The 21,590-nt window shown below is 44.8% G+C and overlaps 1 protein-coding gene across 9 annotated transcripts in view; it reads left to right on the top strand.

The window, feature by feature from the left end:
* The window catches only part of PRELID3A (PRELI domain containing 3A), an 82,916-nt gene that overhangs the window by 35,214 nt on the left and 26,112 nt on the right, over positions 1 to 21,590 (top strand). For 6 of the 9 annotated variants that reach the window (XR_009697420.1, XM_061170331.1, XM_061170330.1 and 3 more), the window contains exons 2-5: positions 6,617 to 6,785; positions 7,441 to 7,530; positions 8,687 to 8,757; positions 8,850 to 8,952. Coding sequence is in view for 8 of the 9 variants with exons in the window: in XM_061170330.1 (XP_061026313.1) it covers positions 6,617 to 6,785; positions 7,441 to 7,530; positions 8,687 to 8,757; positions 8,850 to 8,952 (433 nt within the window). In the remaining variant the exon portion in view is untranslated. Of the gene's footprint in view, positions 1 to 6,616; positions 6,786 to 7,440; positions 7,550 to 8,686; positions 8,758 to 8,849; positions 8,953 to 21,590 lie in introns of all 9 variants that reach the window. The other 3 variants (XM_061170327.1, XM_061170326.1, XM_061170325.1) reach the window with 1 other exon arrangement.

Here is a 21,590-nt window from a genome sequence, read left to right on the forward strand (position 1 = left end):
GACAAGGACACTGGCAGCAGAAGTTCTGGGAAGTACTCCTTGGTGTGAGCCCTCCCAGAGTCTACCATTAGCCCCACCAAAGAGCAGGGTAGGCTCCCGAGTTGGGTCGCCTCAGGCCAAACAACCAACAGGGAGGGAACCCAGCCCCACCCATCAGCAGACAAGCGGGTTAAAGTTAAACTGAGCTCTGCCCACCAGAGCAACACCCAGCTCTACCCACCACCAGTCCCTCCCATCAGGAAACTGGCACAGACCTCTTAGATAGCCTTATCCACCAGAGGGCAGACAGCAGAAGCAAGAACTACAGTCCTGCAGCCTGTGGAACAAAAACCACATTCACAGAAAGATAGACAAGATGAAAAGGCAGAGGGCTATGTACCAGATGAAGGAACAAAATAAAACCCCAGAAAAACAACTAAATGAAGTGGAGATAGGCAACCTTCCAGAAAAAGAATTCAGAATAGTGATAGTGAAGATGATTCAGGACCTCGGAAAAAGAATGGAGGCAAAGATGGAGAAGATGCAAGAAATGTGTAACAAAGACCAAGAAGAATTAAAGAACAAACAGAGATGAACAATACAATAACTGAAATGAAAAATACACTAGAAGGAATCAATAGCAGAATAACTGAGGCAGAAGACCGGATAAGAGACCTGGAAGACAAAATGGTGGAATTCACTGCCATGGGACAGAATAAAGAAAAAAGAACGAAAAGAAATGAAGACAGACTAAGAGACCTCTGGGACAACATTAAATGCAACAACGTTCGCATTATAGGGGTCCCAGAAGGAGAAGAGAGAGAGAAAGGACTCAAGAAAATATTTGAAGAGATTAGAGTCGAAAACTTCCCTAACATGGGAAACGAAATAGCCACCCAAGTCCAGGAAGCGCAGAAAGTCCCAGGCAGGATAAACCCAAGAGGAACACGCCGAGACACATAGTAATCAAATTGACAAGAATTAAAGACAAAGAAAAATTATTGAAAGCAACAAGGGAAAAACAACAAATAACATACAAGGGAACTCCCATAAGGTTAACAGCTGATTTCTCAGCAGAAACTCTACAAGCCAGAGGGGAGTGGCACGATATATTTAAAGTGATGAAAGGGAAGAAACTACAACCAAGATTACTCTACCCAGCAAGGATCTCATTCAGATTCGATGGAGAAATCAAAAGCTTTACAGACAAGCAAAAGCTAAGAGAATTCAGCACCACCAAACCAGCTCTGCAACAAATGCTAAAGGAACTTCTCTAAGTGGGAAACACAAGAGAAGAAAAGGACCTACAAAAACAAACCCATGACAATTAAGAAAATGGTAGTAGTAACATACATATCGATAATTACCTTAAACATGAATGGATTAAATGCTCCAACCAAAAGACACAGGCTTGCTGAATGGATACAAAAGCAAGACCCATATATATGCTGTCTACAAGAGACCCACTTCAGACCTAGGGACACATACAGACTGTAAGTGAGGGGATGGAAAAGATATTCCAGGCAAATGGAAATAAAAAGAAAGCTGGAGTAGCAATACTCATATCAGATAAAATAGACTTTAAAATAATGTTACAAGAGACAAGGAAGGACACTACGTAATGATCAAGGGATCAATCCAAGAAGAAAATACAACAATTATAAATGTATATGCACCCAGCATAGGAGCACCTGAATACATAAGGCAACTGCTAACAGCTATAAAAGAGGAAATCGACAGTAACACCATAATAGTGGGGGACTTTAACACCTCACTTACACCGATGGACAGATCATCCAAACAGAAAATAAAGAAACACAAGCTTTAAATGACACAGTAGACCAGATAGATTTAATTGATATTTAAAGGACAGTCCATCCAAAAACAGCAGATTACACTTTCTTCTCAAGTGCACATGGAACATTCTCCAGGATAGATGACATCTTGGGTCACAAATCAAGCCTCGGTAAATTTAAGAAAATTGAAATCATATCAAGCATCTTTTCTGACTACAATGCTATGAGATTAGAAATGAATTACAGGGAAAAAAACGTAAAAAACACAAACACATGGAGGCTAAACAATACATTACTAAATAACCAAGAGATCATTGAAGAAATCAAAGAGGAAATCAAAAAATACCTAGAGACAAATGACAATGAAAACACGACGATCCAAAACCTATGGGATGCAGCAAAAGCAGTTCTAAGAGGGAAGTTTATAGCTATACAAGCCTACCTCAAGAAACAAGAAAAATCTCAAATAAATCTAACCTTACACCTAAAGGAACTAGAGAAAGAAGAACAGACAAAACCCAATGTTAGTAGAAGGAAAGAAATCATAAAGATCAGAGCAGAAATAAATGAAATAGAAACAAAGAAAACAATAGCAAAGATCAATAAAACTAAAAGCTGGTTCTTTGAGAAGATAAACAAAATTGATAAACCATTAGCCAGACTCATCAAGAAAAAGAGGGAGAGGACTCAAATCAATAAAATTAGAAATGAAAAAGGAGAAGTTACAACAGACACTGCCGAAATACAAAGCATCCTAAGAGACTGCTACAGCAGCTCTATGCCAATACAATGGACAACCTGGAAGAAATGAACAAATTCTTAGAAAGGTATAACCTTCCAAGACTGAACCAGGAAGAAATAGAAAATATGAACAGACCAATCACAAGTAATGAAGTTGAAACTGTGATTAAAAATCTTCCAACAAACAAAAGTCCGGGACCAGATGGCTTCACAGATGAATTCTGTCAAACATTTAGAGAAGAGCTAACACCCATCCTTCTCAAACTGTTCCAAAAAATTGCAGAGGAAGGAACACTCCCAAACTCATTCTATGAGGCCACCATCACCCTGATACCAAAACCAGACAAAGATATCACAAAAAAAGAAAATTACAGACCAATATCACTGATGAACATAGACACAAAAATGTTCAACAAAATACTAGCAAACTGAATCCAACAACACATTAAAAGGATCATACACCATGATCAAGTGGGATTCATCCCAGGGATGCAAGGATTCTTCAATATATGAAAATCAATCAATGTGATACACCATATTAACAAATTGAAGAATGAAAACCATATGATCATCTCAATAGATGCAGAAAAAGCTTTTGACAAAATTCAACACCCAATTATGATAAAAACTCGCCAGAAAGTAGGCATAGTGGGAAGCTACCTCAACATAATAAAGGCCATATACGACAAACCCACAGCAAACATCATTCTCAGTGGTGAAAAACTGAAAGCATTTCCACTAAGATCAGGAACAAGACAAGGATGTCCACCTTCGTCGCTGTTATTCAACATAGTTTTGGAAGTTTTAGCCACAGCAATCAGAGAAGAAAAAGAAAAAAAAGGAATCCAAATCAGAAAAGAAGATGTAAAACTGTCACTGTTTGCAAATGACATGATACTATACGTAGAGAATCCCAAATATGCCCCCAGAAAAGTACTAGAGCTAATCAATGAATTTGGTAATGTAGCTGGATACGAAATTAATGCACAGAAATCTCTTGCATTCCTATACACTAATGATGAAAAATCTGAAAGAGAAATTAAGGAAACATTCCCATTTACCATTGCAACAAAAAGAATAAAATGCCTAGGAATAAACCTACCTAGGGAGACAAAGACCTGTATGCAAAAAACTATAAGACACTGATGAGAAAAATTAAAGATGATACAAACAGATGGAGAGATATACCAAGTTCTTGGGTTGGAAGAATCAATATTGTGAAAATGACTATACTACCCAAAGCAATATACAGATTCAGTGCAATCCCTATCAAATTACCAATGGCGTTTTTTACAGAACTAGAACAAAAAAACTTAAAATTTGTATGGAGACACAAAAGACCCTGAATAGCCATAGCAGTCTTGAGGGAAAAAGACAGAGCTGGAGGAATCAGACTCCCTGACTTCAGACTATACTACAAAGCTACAGTAATCAATACAATATGGTACTGGCACGAAACCAGAAATATAGATCAATGAAACAGGATAGGGAGCCCAGAGATAATATCCATGCACCTATGGTCAAGTAATCTATGACAAAGGAGGCAAGGATATACAGTGGAGAAAAGACAGTCTCTTCAATAAGTGGTGCTGGGAAAACTGTACAGCTACATGTAAAAGAATGAAATTAGAACACTCCCTAACACCATACACAAAAATAAACTCAAAATGGATTAGAGACCTAAATGTAAGACCGGACACTATAAAACTCTTAGAGGAAAACATAGGAAGAACACTCTTTGACATAAATCACAGCAAGATCTTTTTTGATCCACCTCCTAGAGTAATGGAAATAAAAACAAAAATAAACAAATGGGACCTAATGAAACTTAAAAGCTTTTGCAAAGCAAACTACAAACAAGACAAAAAGACAACCTTCAGAATGGGAGAAAATATTTGCAAACGAATCAACGGACAAAGGATTAATCTCCAAAATATGTAAACAGCTCATGCAGCTCAATATTAAAAAAACAAACAACCCAATCAGAAAATGGGCAGAAGACCTAAACAGACCTTTCTCCAAAGACATACAGATGGCCAAGAAGCACATGAAAAGCTGCTCAACATCACTAATTATTAGAGAAATGCAAATCAAAACTACAATGAGGTATCACCTCACACCAGTTAGAATGGGCATCATCAGAAAATCTACAAACAACAAATGCTGGAGAGGGTGTGGAGAAAAGGGAACCCTCTAGCACTGTTGGTGGGAATGTAAATTGATACAGCCACTATGTAGAACAGTATGGAGGTTCCTTAAAAAACTAAAAATAGAATTACCATATGACCCAGCAATCCCACTACTGGGTATATACCCAGAGAAAACCATAATTCAAAAAGACAAATGCACCCCAATGTTCATTGCAGCACTATTTACAATAGCCAGGTCATGGAAGCAACCTAAATGCCCAGCAAGAGACGAATGGATAAAGAAGATGTGGTACATATATACAATGGAATATTACTCAGCCATAAAAAGGAACGAAATTGGTTCATTTGTAGAGACGTGGATGGATCTACAGACTGTCATGCAGAGTGAAGTAAGTCAGAAAGAGAAAAACAAATCTCGTATATTAACGCATATATGTGGAACCTAGAAAAATGGTACAGATGAACCAGTTTGCAGGGCAGAAACAGAGACACGGATGTAGAGAACAAATGTATGGACACCAAGGGGGGAAAGTGGCGGGTGGTGGTGGTGGTGTGATGAATTGGGAGATTGGGATTAACATGTATACACTAATATGTATAAAATGGATACCTAATAAGAACCTGCTGTATAAAAAAATAAATAAAATTCAAAACAAAAAGCAAAAAAAGAAATGTAAGGTTTCCAGGATTAAATGATGATGAAAGTAATATAAATAAAAGAAAAGCTAGATTAAAAAAATAATAATAATCCGCCAGAGGGGTCTGGTTACACCACTGTCCACAGGGTGGCCTGTTGTGCAGTTACTTAGAGTCATATTTCTGATAATAGCCTCATGATGCAGGAAAATGTTCATCTGTTACATATAAAAAGCGGTGATCAGTGCATGTAAGGAGCATGATCCCAGTTTAATTTCTGAGTGTGTGCATGTCTATGCATGCATGCGTGTCTCCAGGTCTTGGGTCTGGGCTGTGTCTGTACATGCCGCTCAAACCTGTGTGGGTACTTATGGGGAAACAACGGTGTTGTCGAGACACACTCACCTCTGTGGGGATGCACCTGGGCGCGCATCCTGAAGGAAAAACCAGGACAGCAGCGCCTGGGGAAGGTCCACCCTAAGTACCCCAGACACTGAGCCCTTGGACGCCCTTAGGGCTGCTGGCCTCAACAGGCACAGAGCTCCGGGGAGCAGGGGCAGCTGTGTGGTCTCTCTCGGCAGGAAACAAACAGGGACACCGGTGTCCACCCCTCACTCCAGGGCTCAGGGCCAGAGGGGAGGGGTGGGGTCTACAGGATGCCTGCACAGACTTGTCTCCAGACCAGATAGTGAAATCATGGATTTTTATTTTCCTCATCCTGTGTTATTTTTCAAAATTTCGAATACATTTTTTAATAATCAGAAAACATATGTAGCCATTTCAAGTCACATACTGTTTAGAAGTTGGAACAAGGTAGTTGCTTCAGGACCTCATAGCTGGGCAGCAGCTGTGGGCGATCCATGTTGGGCAGGTGTGCTGCTCTGGCCTGTGGTGGGCTGCAGGGGTGAGGCGGGCGGTCAGCAAAAGGGCCCCCACAGTTACTGCGACCAGGCGGAGGCAGAAATGAGCCCTGGCCCCCTGGCCTTGCAGCCCACAGAGCAGCACGGAAGGTGGTGACAGGCAGGGGATAGGGATGTTGTCTCTTGCCCAGAAGCCCCAGACCAAAGGGTTCTGCCTCTTTAGGCTCTGCAGGGCTGGGGAAGTAGGGGGCCCTTAGCCAAGCTGGGACGGCCAGGCCTGAGCCTGGTCTGCGCCCCCTGCCCGCCCCCTGGTTGCCCGGGGGATCAGGGATCCAGGATCTGGGTCCAGAGCCCAACTCCTCAGGTGTATTTGTTGGAACAAAGCTTGAAGAACAGGGTTGACCTGACTTTGGACCCACTGCCCGCTCATGCTGGTGGTTGCGTTTTCCTCCAGCCACCCGTGGGACACAGTCATCAAGGCTGCCATGAGGAAGTACCCGAATCCCATGAACCCCAGTGTCGTGGGCGTCGACGTGCTGGAGCGCAGTGTGGACAGCCGGGGCCGGCTTCACAGCCACCGCCTCCTCAGCACCGAGTGGGGGCTGCCCGGCCTCGTGAGAGCGGTGAGCCCCCAGTGGAGCCCGGCTGCACCCGCATGACCCCCAGCTACACTCACACAGCCGTCTACACCCGCCGGCCCAGCTGGCACCCATATGCAGGGAATGACAACCTTCCCATTTGGGATTTCTGGGAAGCCCCAGAGATGGTTTGTTTCTCTGTGAATTGAGTTAATCGTCCACCTGAGTGTTCAACACATCCCCTGACCCACCTGCAGTGGGGACACCGCCCACAGGACCCCCAAAACCCCATGACCCCGGTCCCCCACCCCTTCCCCACACCCAGTCCCCCCACCCCAGCCTCATCGTCCTGCCTGATGTGGCCTGAACCCGAGTTGGCTCCGCACAGCGGGGGCCCGGGGGGTGGGGGTCAGGGTCGGTCCACAGCTGACTCACCAGCCGGACCTTGACCTCAACCTTGACCTCAGCGCCCCAGTTCCTGCCCTGCTTTCTCCTCTAAGCACCGGTCCCTATGTCCCTGTTTCATGTGTCCGTCCCACCTGCTGGACAGAGCACCTGGAGGAGCTGGAGGTGCTGCTGCAGCCGCACCTGCGTCCCTGGTTGAAGAGACGGGTAGCGGATAGAAAATGGCGGTCGGTGTTCCAGGATATAAGGTGGAGTTTCTAACACGTCACTATGCTGGTTTTGCTTTGTTTTTCAGATTTTGGGAACCAGTAGGACTTTGACATACATCAGAGAACATTCTATTGTGGATCCAGTGGGAAAGAAAATGGAACTCTGTTCCACCAATGTAAGCAATGGCCACGATGGTGCGTAATGTCTTCATTTAATTTTATTTCCAGCCCACCTTTGGTCTAAGTGATCTTTTATTTTTAATAGAAAGGCTGACTTTATTTAGCAGTATCTTACTTGTCTTTTATTCCAGTATAAAAATGTACAGAAGAACGCACATAATGATGTGAACACACCTTTGTAACCAGTGGGCAGGCCAGGGGACAGACTGGCGCCCCCGTGCGCCTCCCCAGTGCCTCCCCGCCCCCCCAGCCGCCATCCTGCCTGCCAACAGCTCACTCGGCTCTTCGCAGCCACTGAAACAGCCACTTTCTTCCTGGCCTCCTCTCTCACGTCTCACAATGAAGAACCATTGATATTGGCCTAATGCACATTCAGAGAGTGTGTTGGGGAAAATGGGTGGCCCGGGAGCATGGTTTACGTCAGGCCCCTTACCCTGTGGGTCGTGTCACTGTGTGCGGAGGCTCGTTGATTTATCGCCTGGACCTCTGCCAGGGGCCCCCTTTCCTTGGCCCAGGCAGCCCTTCCGCAAAGTCACAGGGAGCCGGGTGGGTGTGTCCACATCAGCCATTACTGACAGTTTATATATTGTTCTATCTTCTCCTTCACTTGGAAAATTCCTCTTCCTCCTTCAAGAAAGCTTAGTTGTCAGTAAAGAGGGACGGTTCTTGCTGTTGTAGGAGGTCTAGTGGAAAGGAAGGGCTTTGGGCGGGACAGCCGCATGCCTGCATCCTGGTTATCACGGAATCGCTGTATGGCTGTGGGTGTCAGTGATCAACCTGTTCTGAGCCTCACTTTCCTTGTCTAAAAAAGAACAAACCTCACAGTATTGTCCTGAGGATTAATGAAAGAAAATGTTTATTAAATACAGAGCCTGGCATAAAAATATTGCACATACAATGATGACAGCTAATGAGCCCGGCTCAGGTTTGGGTGGGATGTGAAGGGAGGGCGGTGACCGTCGCCAGGAGTGGCCAGGACGTGGTGTCCCTGAGCCGTACTTTGGCCGTGCCTCCTGGGCCTTGGCGGGCCTTGGCGTTTCTTCTATTCTGGCTCCAGTAAGTGCAGATTCGGGGATGGGAGGTGGGGGGGCAGATGGTCTGGGAAGAAATCCAAGAGAAATAGAACCTACAGCCATTGTTTCCTGTTTTAAGATCACACTCACAAACTGGGTGTCGGTGAGCGAGAGGCTGGTGTACACACCCCACCCGGAGGACCCAGGAAGGTAAGCAGACATTGAACTCCAAGGCTGGGGCGGGGCGGGGGCTCCCCCCACCCCACGGCTGCTCAGCCCCTTCACTTCTCGCTCTCCTGCAGGACCGTGCTCACCCAAGAAGCCGTCATCACCGTGAAGGGGATCAGCCTCGGCAGCTATCTGGAAAGTTTGATGGCCAACACGATATCGTCCAACGCAAAGAAGGTACCATCTCTAGCTGTTCGGGGGCCAGATGAGCGGGGGTCCTACTGACCGCGGGCAAGTGGGGAGGGCTCCAGGCCTGGGGGAGCACAGGCCAGCAAGGCAGCCACCCCTTCCAAGAGCCGAACCATCTGGGCTCAGTTAACAAGACACACACCACACATCCAAGACAGGTGTTGGCGTGGGCAGGCAGGACACTCGGAATTTTCAGCAGTTTCATATTTAATTGGCATTGAGTGGCTCTGGCTGAGCCTCTCCATGTGCAGAGTTTCCCTTTGCCTCTCGCTCTGGTGGGATTTGGGAGCGAGCCTTGTGGAGGGAGTGGCAGAGGGATGGACCAGGAGGCTGTCAGCCCTGGCCTCCTCTCCAGCGGGGTTGGCATGAAGAGCTTGGGTGTTTGGGAGGCACATCCCAGGCAGTGCTGGGTGCCAGAGCGGGGCCTGGCTGTTTGCCCAGCTCCCCTTGCCGTCCTCCTTCTGCCGCCACTCCGACTCTCCCCTCTCCCCTTCTCTCTCTCGTTCTTTTTGGTCAGAAGAGATTCTTCATTCTGGGACCAGTGGGATGGCACCTAAGCCGTCCTTCCCTTCCTACCACGCTCAGGTCACGGCTTGGCCAAGAGCCATTTATGCTTGTGTTTAGGCTCATTGGTCTAGTCACTAATACAGAGCCAGTCTGCCCTATTTTTAGAAAAATCCAGATTTGAGGAAGGTCGGCAGTAGCTCAGCTCAGTTCAAGAAAGTCGGGGAGGCCCCCTGCCCAGAGCAGCATGCATCATGTCCACTCTGTGAGCCCTGGGGACAGAACCTGACCGACTCACTTTCTGTGTCCGGGGTCTGGCTTAGGGCAGGCCTGAGTGTTTGCTGAAGAATATTCTGGGAGGAAGGCAGCACTGGGTGAGGCCAGAGTCACCTCAGCCCTTTATGAGAAAAGTCAGGGGAAACTCAGGCCAGATCAAGGTCTTTTATTTCACTTTATTTGGGGGTTGCTGTTTTGGAGGCCTATGGAGAATCATGGCCGCCCCAGCTGTGGTTGCCATCCGACAGCATCCCAGACAAGTTCGGGGGATGCCGGGGCATCCAGCGGCCTGAAGATGGAGGAGAAGCCAGAGGGGGAACCGGAGGAGGAGATGGAGGTGGAGAGGCGGGTGGCCCCGCACGCGGTTCAGGAGCCAGAAGTTAGGGGTGACTCACGGAGGAGGCTGAGGGGCCGCGCTCCCATCACTGCCCTCAGTAGGTGACGGCACTGATGAGGGGTGCGGATTCAGCATAGCTCAAGCTGGTGCAGGAATTTCAGGCAGAACAGGTGCCACCTTATTTCTGGGGCTGAGAAGCTGCCTGCAGAACGTCTTGGCTGCGTTTGCTGCAGAGCTGCGGGGCTGTCCCTGTGCATTTATGTGACCTGCATAGCCTGCTGTCTGCGGTGAGACAGGCAGGACTTCTGACACCACGTTGAAATCTTTCTGTGTTGCTCCAGGGGTGGGCTGCTATTGAGTGGATAATTGAAAATGCTGAACGCGCCCTGAGCTAACGAGGCCTGCAGCGCCCCTTGTGCTGAGCGGCGGTAACTACAGGATTCTTGAACCTGGGGAGGATCTGGTGCCCGCTCACCGTGTGCATGGCCTGCGTGCTGGGAGGGGGTCCGCAAGACACAGCTGCATGGGGGTCTCCAGCCCTGTAGTGAAAAACCTAACTGGGTTCATCCTCCTCCGAATGCACCAACTCGTTTCGTGGCAGGATTTATGTTCAGGTTTGTTATCGCGTCTCTGAGGGCAGTTCAGCTTCTCCTTCAAGCTGTTCTCAGCACGTGGTCATGTGTCCCGGGACTGGTGTGTCCTCAGCAGGAAAGCTTTCATGAGCAGGTCCAGACAGTGTGAAGGGCTGATCTTATGGGGGCAGTTTTCATTGGGGACAAGACGGGAATACCTGCCCACGTTCCTGTGAAGGTGCCCCAGGCCTGGGCGTCAGTGCTGTGGTGAGAAGGCAGCCCTCCTCCCCTCGTGCTGTCAGCTGTGCACCCTCACTGGCCAGTCGCTTTTAGTGGCCGAAGCCGTTGCAGCATCTCCTTGAGCTTCACAAACACTCCTTGGTTTCCTAGGCCAAGTAGCTGGGGTGTCAGAGCGGATTTGACAGTCGTGTGGTCAGCAGTCGTCTCTGTACTTCGTAACGTCAGAGTTTCCTGCTTCCCTCTGTTCATGGAATCCTTACACTCCTGCCTTGAACCTCCTCTCGCTCTTGGCTTTTCGAGCTGTGCTGCTCTGGGCCGTGCTTCCCACCATCGGTCGGTCGGTCGGTCTGTCTGTAGCATGTGTGCACACTCAGTGCCTCTGTCAACAGACGTGAGCCCCATGGCTCAGGCTCCTTTAAGAACTTCCTGCTGATTTTGTTTAAGCCACTGACGCTTAGGTTTGCCAGGACCTTCACCTTGAACCCAGAATCATGACCTTCTTCCTTGGATGAACCACTAGGGTGACCTCATGCAGAGAGCCTGCCCACCTTGTGGGCGTCCTGCTTGTGCGTATGCATGTGTGTGTTTGATGGTGTGTGTGGAGTGTGTGTGGTGTGTATGTGATGCTGTCACTTTGAGTTGTGGACTCTGTCACATTCTGTTTCCTCATAAACTAGAGCTAAACTGCCTCAGTCTTTAATCAGATGCCTCACCAAAAAAAATACCATCAAAAAGCAGGAAAAGGAAGAGAAGAAGGAAGAAGCGAGTCTGGAGTGCAGTCCTGGCTGGGTTGGGAGAGGCGGGAGCTGCTGGGCCACAGCCTCCGCCAGGCTTGTCGGTCATGACCACACAGGGCAGGAGGCCCGGCTGGTGGCGCCCGTGGAGCGAGGCCCGGGGAGCAGACCTGCTGGGAGGAGGCCGGGCCGCCGCTCTGCCCACTCCATGCTGAGCCACGCACCTGCTCTGCCACCAGAGCCAGGTTTGCTCAGACGGCTGTGGGGCCTTATCTGTCCTCCCTCAGCTCCAGCTCTTCTGCCGACTCTCGGGGTCTCACTAAAGAGCTTGTCTCTTTTCAGAGGACACCCCATTTCCCTCACTCGCCCTTGATCCACAGTCTCACTGCCGGTCTCTTCACACACATCTGGCCACCAGTTGTCACCTCAGAGGCAGTTGACGTGTGTCCCTGTCTTACCCCCATCACGGATCTGCACACGCTAGAGTTGGGGTGTCCACCCCGATGGCGACACAGGGACAGTTAGGATTGGTCGGGATAGCCGCATGCTCTGCCCTTGGGCTGCAACTAGACTGTCCCGCTGTCCGGGGCCCCCGGCCAGACCGCAGCCTGTGCTGCTCCTCACCACGCAGGCACCCGCAGCCACTGTCAGGAGGTCGCAGCAAAAGGGCTGTGATTTCAAGCTCTGAGCTGTCCTGTTAGCGTCAAGGTACCTCCCACTGGGAGTTCTAATTTTCTCATTTTCAAAAGTAAAATGTAGTATCTCTTTTAGTGTGTTTCAGATTATAAAAACTTTAGAGAAGCTCTCCTCCGTAAAGGATGGGTAAAACTATACTCTACTGTGGTTTTTTTAGATACTGCTTTTTCTTTGATAATAGTACTTCCAATCCGAAATGAAATGAAATTCATTTTTATTTTTATGAGAATATTTTATGCACATAGCGTAAGGTGAAATAGAGTTAAAAGTTTTATGACAAAAACAATCCCTCTTACCTCTTCTGCAAAGCACTCTTCTACCCTTCTGAGGGGACTGTTGACTCTTTTGGTAGTTTTGGCATTTACTGTTAGATTTCTAAATAAATAAGCATATTCTGCTATTTCTTGATTCAACAATTTTAGACGTTATCTGCTGACTTCCTGCCGTGGTAGATGGTTATTTTCTCTCTTAAATCTTCTTCCCCTCTCCCATTTCTCCAATGTAGCTATATTGTCACTTATTGTTAAAAGCACATTGGTTCCATAATTAAAACATACATAACTATTGTTTACTACCAAGTGAAAAAGTGTACTGTAATTACATTTTCTTTCTTTCTTTCTTTCTTTTGGCTGCACCGGGTCTTATTTGCGGCATGTGGGATCTTTGCTGCGGCACACAGGATCTTTAGTTGTGGCATGCGGACTTCTTAGTTGCGGCATGTGGGATCTAGTTCCCTGACCAGGGATTGAACCTGGGCCCCCTGCATCGGGAGCACGGACTCTTACCCACTGGACCACCAGGGAAGTTCCTACATTTTCTTTCTTATGTAGCTTTTTTCTCCTTGAAGGTAGTAACTGTCTTATCCTCTTCATCTGTTTAATCTTATTTTTAGAAGTCTCTGGCTGAGTCCCCCACACTCTTCACCTCTTCACCTGCTCTCTGCAGCACCTTGTGACATCCTTTTCCAAGGTCAGACCCTGTAGGTAGCACACCCCTTTCTCATTTCTCTGGCGCTGTACTTTCTGGAGGCCAGTCTTGCTCTCCCTGACCAGCAGCTGTGTGGCTGTCATCCCTCCTGGCCATTTCCTCGGCTCGTCTCCCCTCCTGGAGCCCTTGTCTCCTGGCCTCCCTGCCTTCCTCTCTCTGTTTCTTACCACAGGATGGGGAAGGACACCCCATAGTAGCTTCCAAGATTTGGCACATCTGAAAATGTCCCTTCTGTTCCACTCTTCACTCAAAGCTTGGTTGGACATACAGCTGTAGATAAAAATACTTTCAGAATTTTGAAGGCTCTGCTCCATCGTTTTCTACTCCAATTCCTGAGCCTCTGTATGTGGCTTTTTTTTCCTCTCTGAAAACTTTCAGGATCTCTTTGTTCCTGATGTGAAATTTCATACAGCTAAGCCTTGTTTGAAGTGATCTTTGTAAAGCTCTCTGTGTTGCACTATGTGTGTTAAATTCCTGTTTTTGATGCTGCGCTACAATTATGTAAAACGTTACTGAGGGATGTAACACAGGCAGCTTTGCAGCTTCCAGTGAGTCTACATTAATTTCAAAATTAAAGGTTAAAAAAATACATAAATAGTGACTTCATGGAAAATGGTAGAGGTGGGTGCTCCCACCTCTGAAACAAATCAATAAACAGTCCTCCCATTGAAACAATCAGTAAACTGGCAAGAAAAAATATGACAGAATCAACTTTTGTAGAACTCTGGATTCTAGTCAAATACCTAAACCAACAAGTGGGGCGCTGAATGAATCTTGATTAACCCACCCTGCAGATTTTGGACTTCGCAGCCTCCAAAAGTAGAGCAGCCAATTCCTTAAAATAAATCCCTGTGTGTATGTGTGTGTGTGTGTGTATGTGTGTATATATACACACACATACACACACACACACACATACACACATTCTATTGGTTCTGTTTCTCTGGAGAACCCTGACTAATATACTATTGAAGCTAAAACTGGTATCAATTCAAACTAGATTTTTATGAATTTAAGATGATAATTATAATTACCAGGATACCCAGTAAGAAAATAACTAAAAACTATATAAAAAATAAAACAAAGGGGGAATAAAAATGTTGTACTAGAAGAAAATCAAACATAATAGGAGGCAATGAAGAAAGAATTCAGGAACAAAAGTTGTGAAATTTATAGAAAACAAATAGCAAAATGTAAGAAGTTAGTACATCTTTAACATTTACTTTAAAGGTAAATGGATTAAGTTTACCAATTAAAAGACAGAGATTGACAGGATGGATGAAAAAACATGATCCTACTATATATGCTGCCTATAAAAGACTCACTTTAAAGCCAAAGAGATAAATAGGTTGAATGTGAAAGGACAGAAAAAGATATTCCATGAAAATGGTAACTAAAAGAGAGCTGAGCTGGGTGGCCACACTAATATCAGAAAAAATGGACTTTAAGGCAAAAATTGTTACAAAAGGCAAAGAAAGATATATACATACCACACTACAGAACCCCCAAATATATGCAGCAAACATTAGCAGAAGAGAGAAATAGACAATTCTATAATGATAGAGACTTCAATAGTCCACTTTCAATAATGGATAGAATGTCCATTATTGGATAGACAGAAGATCAGTAAATAAATGGAGGATTTGAAGTACACTGTAAACCAACTTGACCTAACACACATATAGAACACTTCACCCAATAACAACAGAATACACATTTTTCTCAAGAGCACATGGAATATTCTCCAGGATAGACCATATATTAGGCCAAAAACCAAGTGTCAGTAAATTTAAGAAGACTGAAATCATAGTATCTTTTGTGATCACAATGAAATGAAGTTAGAAATCAGTAGCATAAGGAAAACTGGAAAATTCACAAATGTGGAATTTAAAAAACGTACATCTAACAACCAGTGAGTCAAAGAAGAAATTATAAGTGAAATCATAAAATGGGATGAATGAAAATGAAAACAACATATTAAAACTTATGCAGTGAGAGCAGTGCTCAGATGGAAATTCATAGTTACAAACACATATGTTAAAAAAAGAGGAAAGCTGTCAAATCATTAACCTGACTTTAAGGACCTAGAAAATGAAGAAGCAGCTAAATCCATGGCTTGCAGAAGGAAAGAAATGATAAAGATTAGAGAGGAGATAAAATAGAAACTAGGAAAATTATAGAATTATTGAAACCAAAAGTTGTTTTGAAAAGATTAACAAAATTGACAAACCTTTAGTTAGACTGACCAAGAACAAAAGAGGATTCAAAATAAAAAAATGAATTGAAAGCAGGGGCATTACTACAGACCTTACAGAAGTAAAAGGATATAAGAAAATACAGGCATACCTCATTTTATTGCATTTCACTTTACTGCACTTTGCAGATACTGCGTTTTTTTTTACAAATTGAAGGTTTATGGCACCTCTGCCTCAAGCAAGTCTGTTGGCACCATTTTTCCAATAGCATTTGCTCACATCATGTCTCTGTGTCATGGTTTGGTAATTCTTGCAATATTTCAAACTTTTTCATTATTATTATATTTGTTACGGGGATCTGTTATCAGTGATCTTTGATGTCACTACTACAACATGCTGAAGGCTCAGATAATTAGCATTTTTTAGCAATAAAGTACTTTTAAATTAAAGTTATGTATATATATTTTTAGACATAATGGTATTGCATACTTAATATACTACAGTATAGCATAAACATAACTTTTATATGCACTGGGAAACCAAATATTTCTTGTGACTCGCTTTATTGTGATATTCACTTTATTTTCATGGTCTGGAATTGAACCTGCCATATCTCCAAGTTATGCCTGTACTATGAACGATTATACCAGAACAAATTAGATAACCTAAGTGAGATGGACAAATTTCTGGAAACACACAACTTACCAAAACTGATTCAGGAAGAAACAGAACATCTCAACAGGCCTGTAACAGGTAGAGATTGAATCAGTAATTAAAAACCTCCCAACAAAGAAAAATCCAAACATTAAAGAAGAATTAACACCAATCCTTCGCAAACTCTTCCAAAAAAAACAGAGGAGGGAATACATCCTAACATTCTGAGAGACTGGTATTAGCCTGATACTAAAATTAGGCAAAGACACCCCCAGAAAATAAAACTACAGACTGATATCCTTTATGAATATTGATGCAAAAATCCTTAACAAAATACTTGTAAGCTGAGTAGGAAATAGAGAATAGGAAAATAACAGAATTATTGAAACCAGTGTTGTTTTGTTGAAAAGATTAACAAAATTGACAAACCTTCCAACTTTTTCACTAGTTTTTATCTTGGCAAGCTGTATTCTAGATTTCTAAATCTTTCTTGTTCATTATGGCATCCTGTCCTTGCTTCCTTCCTGTCTATAGAGATGAGTGTGAAGGGAGCTTTCCTCTGTGTCCGTCTGTGTTGGGGGCTTTACTCTGACACACTCAGCGCGAAGCATTGCCCTCTACACTGGGTGACCCTTTTCTGCAGTGAACCTCTTGTTCCATGACCTCTAGGTAACTGTATAATCTCATAGAGGTAATGGTCTAAACTTGTCATGTATGGAGTTCTGTTCTAGAGGGAGACATATTTGTCATTTTGGAAACCATGGTTTTTAAAAATATATATATACACATACATTTTTATTGCAGTATAGTTGATTTACAGTATTTTATATGTTTCAGGTGTACTACATAGTGATTCACAATTTTTAATGGTTATATTCCATTTATAGTTATTATAAAATATTGACTATATTCCCTGTGCTGTACAATATATCCTTATTGCTTCTCTATTTTATACGTAGTAGATTGTTCCTCTTAATCCCCCACCCCTATCATGCCCCTCCCCCTTCCCTCTCCCCACTGGTAACCTCTAGTTTGTTTTCTGTATCTGTGAGTCTGTGCAAACCACATTTTTGAAGCAGGGATAAAAGTGCCAGAAAGGGTGGATTCTTGTGAGCCTTCTACAATGGCTATGGTGTGCAGAAGTCCCCTGCGTAGTTTTGGAGGAAGACTGCATTTTTAGGGCAGGGACAGTTGTAAATGTCAGTTATTTGGACTCTTCAATTTTCTGGTAGACTGAAGTTGGGTAAAAATAAGCACATGCATGTGCTGGGTTTTTATTCTCCTATGTTTTCCATTATCAATACATTTTTTTCTTGGGGGGTGTTAGTCATTAAGAAAGCAGTAGTGATTATCTCCAAAATTTGTTTAGTGCAAAAGTGTTTGGCTTTGTAACTTTCAGTTTGGTCTGGAAGTGGATTCAATATTTATTTGTATTTGGAATTCACCATTAGTACAGTAGCAAATGTTGTCTGACAGAATACACGAAGCTGAGTGCGGATGGCTGTGTGAAACTTAACCTTGATTTCTAATTTGAGAAATACTCTGCTAGCGTTTCTTAATGAGTATCTGTCAACACTGCTATTGCACTGACCTTCAGAAGGTACCCCCGGCATCCAGGGGCGGCCCCCTCTCCTGAGATGACCTAGGCAGGAGGCTGGAGAACATGAGCGCGGTGGGACCTGTCCGAGGCCTTCTTCCCCGGGAGGGTCCTCACTGCTATTCTCTCAGCCAGGTCACAAGGCCTTGGAGTGGGTTATCGGCTGCCTGAACTCAGAGCTGGAGGGGCTGGCAGCCCCCGCTTGCGCCAGGGCTTGAAGTACCACTGGCACCTGGCCTTGTGGTTCCCTGCACCCAGGACAGGAGACACAGAGTCCGGGCAGCAAGTTGACAGCCGGGGCTGCACACACACGCTCTACACGTGTGTCCAAGGGAACATTCGCGGTTACTGCATGCGTGCCTGGGGACACTGAGGAGAAGGACTCTGGAAAGGGGCTGAATTTGCTACATTCGGGCCTGTTGTTCACCTTTACCTTTCTTTTTTTGGTGGAAAGATTTTTTGTTTAAGAAGTTAAACTTCTGATATCCCTTCCCTAGAAACCAAGGTATCAGGGTGAAAAAGGAATGGCTTTCTCACACTCCGTAACCTCCCACATTCAAATGGAAAGTTCTTGTGGGTCCGCAGGTTTGCTGTGGTTGGAGACGGTGGATATTTGCCTCGGATTCTCAGGAAGGATGACCTGTCAGAGGGCGGGAGCAGGTTTTAAACGTGAGAGCCTGAGGTTGGCCTTGGAGCTTGTTAACATGACACATTCCAGGCCGTCAGCCCCGGGGCTCCTGCCAGGTCCGGCTGTGGCTGCTCAGACCAGGCCTGGCGCTCAGTGGCCCAGGAGCCCTGTGCTCCGTCGGGGGCTGGGCGTGGCCTCTGCCCAGCCTCCGCTGACCTGCCCATACTCAAGTCTCGTGTTCTACAAACATCACTTAATTTGTTTGTCAGACATCATTATCTCCCACTGACCACAGACCTTAGATTTATTTACGGACATGTGTTTTTAATTATACGTATATAGTAACATAAAGAAAGCATCCTTATTTCATTTTAGTTTCTGAACATGAAATGGGATACATTTTTATGTTTAACCAAACCAACCAGTTTAGTGTTTTAGAGAAATGAGTATCAGGAGGAGGTGTTTATTTTGATAATGTATTACTTGAGTAAGGTTTATTTTTTTGCCAAAAGCATAGAAATAAATCCAGAATTCTGCTGCCTCTCCTCAGTTTCCTGTGTTACATCCCTGTTATTGTGGCCCTGAAGTCTGGTAGGAATAAAAGTTGAAATGCACTAGTTACTGTGTCAAGTATGCAGATAAACCAGAAGTTACTGGGCTGATGTTCAGGAGAAACCGAGAGTATTTTCCGGAAGCTCGGCCCCAGGCCATCCTGTGGTCTGTGTAGGCGCCAGCCTCCTGGTTGGGTGGCCCCGCCTCGCCGTTACTGTAGAAGCAGTGCCAGGGGCTCTGGGATCAGAGGCTTCTCTTCTTGTAGGAAAAGCGATGGTGCTGAATATCATTTGAAGAGTCTTCTGCCCATTTGGCATTAGAACCAACTGTTGCAAGTGTCTCTGATTTGAGCCAGTGTCTTTTGGCTTCGTAAGAGTGGGTGACTGCGCCAGCATTTCTGTCCTCGTGTTAAGGAATGGGGTGCTTTGATGTAGGAGTTACTGCTGGGTGTCTGTTACGAGTTCCATTTTCTTCCAGAGTAGTCTTCCCTAGCGGACCTCTACTTATGGCTAGGCCTTAGTGAATGCCCATATATTAAGAACAGATTTTCACAGGTTCTGTTACAACTTCAGTATCCAAAGGAGAGGCAGGGTCATTCTGGTGACTCTGGCGGCTAGGGAGAGAGCACTTTGCCAGCCCACCGTGGGGCTAAAGGCGTGTGGGAGTGAACCGGGCAGACCACGTGACCCCTGAGCTTTGTTCCTGTCTGTAAAGTGTGGACACTGGGACCTACCTCAAAGTATCCAACCAGAAAGCGAGGTGAAGGCCTCATGGCTCCCGGTCCACAGCGCTGTTTCTGCCTGTGCTGGCCTGTCGCTGGGCTGCAGAGTCCCTCAAGGGGACCACTGGTGGGGCTGGAATTGGGAACACTGGGCTTCACAGATGGAACATACTTTTTTTTAACAATGGTATTTTTGTTTTTTAAAAAAACTTTTATAATCACTAGTAAGAGTTAACTATCAACAGTGAAAGAGGCAGGTAGTAAGAAATGAATGGACACTGACTCAGTAGTGAATTGGATTTCTGGCCTTGACTTCTCATCACGTTCTATGCTTGTGTTTTCAGCTGTTATAGGACAGTTTGCTTAGGGCAGGAGTTGGCAAACCACAGCCCATGAGGTGGGAATGGTTTTTGTATCTTTAAAGGGTTGTAAATAAACCCCTCCACACAGGAGCATACATGACATAGACCTAAGAGGCCCACGAAGGCTGAAATATTTACTGTCTGGCCCTTTACAGAAAAAGTTTCTGTAAAGCCCACCCCTTTCTTAGAAATTCCACTGCATCTTTCAGTCAACATAAATAAAACTAAATTTGGTCCCTTCCACCGAACTGCTTTCCTCTCCCCGCTTTCTAATCAGTGCTCCTTCCATTTCCCAAGTACAAAACCTGAGGTATTTGAGACGTCTTCCCCCTGCTCTTTCTCTGTAGCCATTTGGAAACCAAATATTGCTCTAAAAGGTCTCATCAATTCTCTGTCTTCTCATTTCACCGTCCCTGTCTGGTTTAGGTGCTTATTGCGTGGGGTGGCTGGCTGCCTCCTGCTGACCGCACCCACATGTGGCCTCCTCCATAGAAAGGGCTGACCTGTGGGGTCAGTGAAATACTGCAGAATACCCCATCATGGGTGTGGCTTCCCAGGCCGGTCATGAAAGATGTGCTTTGGGGCAAGCTGGATGCCAGGTTGTGCGGACATGGGAGGAGCTGTCCTGGAAGCAGATCCTTTGGCCCCAGTGAAGCCTTCAACTAAGTGCACCCGCATTAGAGACCCAGGCTGGAACCACCCAGCTAGAGCTGCACCCCACCTCCTGACCCATAGAAACCTGTGAGGCACTAAATGTTTATTATTAACTGATACTTCACCATGTACTAAATACACTCACCTTTGAACTGGTCTCCCTTTCCTTCTGTTCCACTTCTTGTCAGATTACTCAAAAATAATCCTGTCATAACTCCCCTTGATTAAAAAGCTAGAGCAATTTCTCATTACCTTTTTTGTTTTGTTTTTTATTTTTTAATTTTATTGGAGTATAGTTGATTTACAGTGTTGTGTTAGTTTCAGGTGTACAGCAAAGTGATTTAGTTATACATATATTCATTCTTTTTCAGATTGTTTTCTCAAATAGGTTTTCACAGAATATTGAGTAGAGTTCCCTGCACTATACAGTAGGCCCTTGTTGGTTATCTGTCTTATATATAGCAGTATGATTTATCCCTCTCCACCATGTTTCCTCTTTGGTAACCATAAGTTTGTTTCTGATATGTGTAAGTCTGTTTGTTTTGTAAATAAGTTCATTTGTATCATTTAAAAAAATTAGATTCCACATATGAGTGCTATCATATGATATTTGTCTTTCTCTGACTTACTTCACTTAGTGTGATAATCTGTAGGTCCATCCATGTTGCTGCAAATGGCATTATTTCATTCTTTTTTATGGCAGAGTAAAATTCCATCATATATATGTACCACATCTTCTTTATCCATTCCTCTGTCGATGGACATTTAGGTTGCATCCATGTCTTGGCCATTGTAAATAGTGCTGCAGTGAACATTGGGGTGCATGTATCTTTTCGAATTATGATTTTCTCCGGATATATGCCCAGGAGTGGGATCGTTGGATCATATGGTAGCTCTATTTTTAGTTTAAGGAAGCT

Source organism: Eubalaena glacialis, chromosome 15 (assembly GCF_028564815.1).
Source record: "Eubalaena glacialis isolate mEubGla1 chromosome 15, mEubGla1.1.hap2.+ XY, whole genome shotgun sequence".
NCBI classification, from domain to species: Eukaryota; Metazoa; Chordata; class Mammalia; order Artiodactyla; family Balaenidae; genus Eubalaena; species Eubalaena glacialis.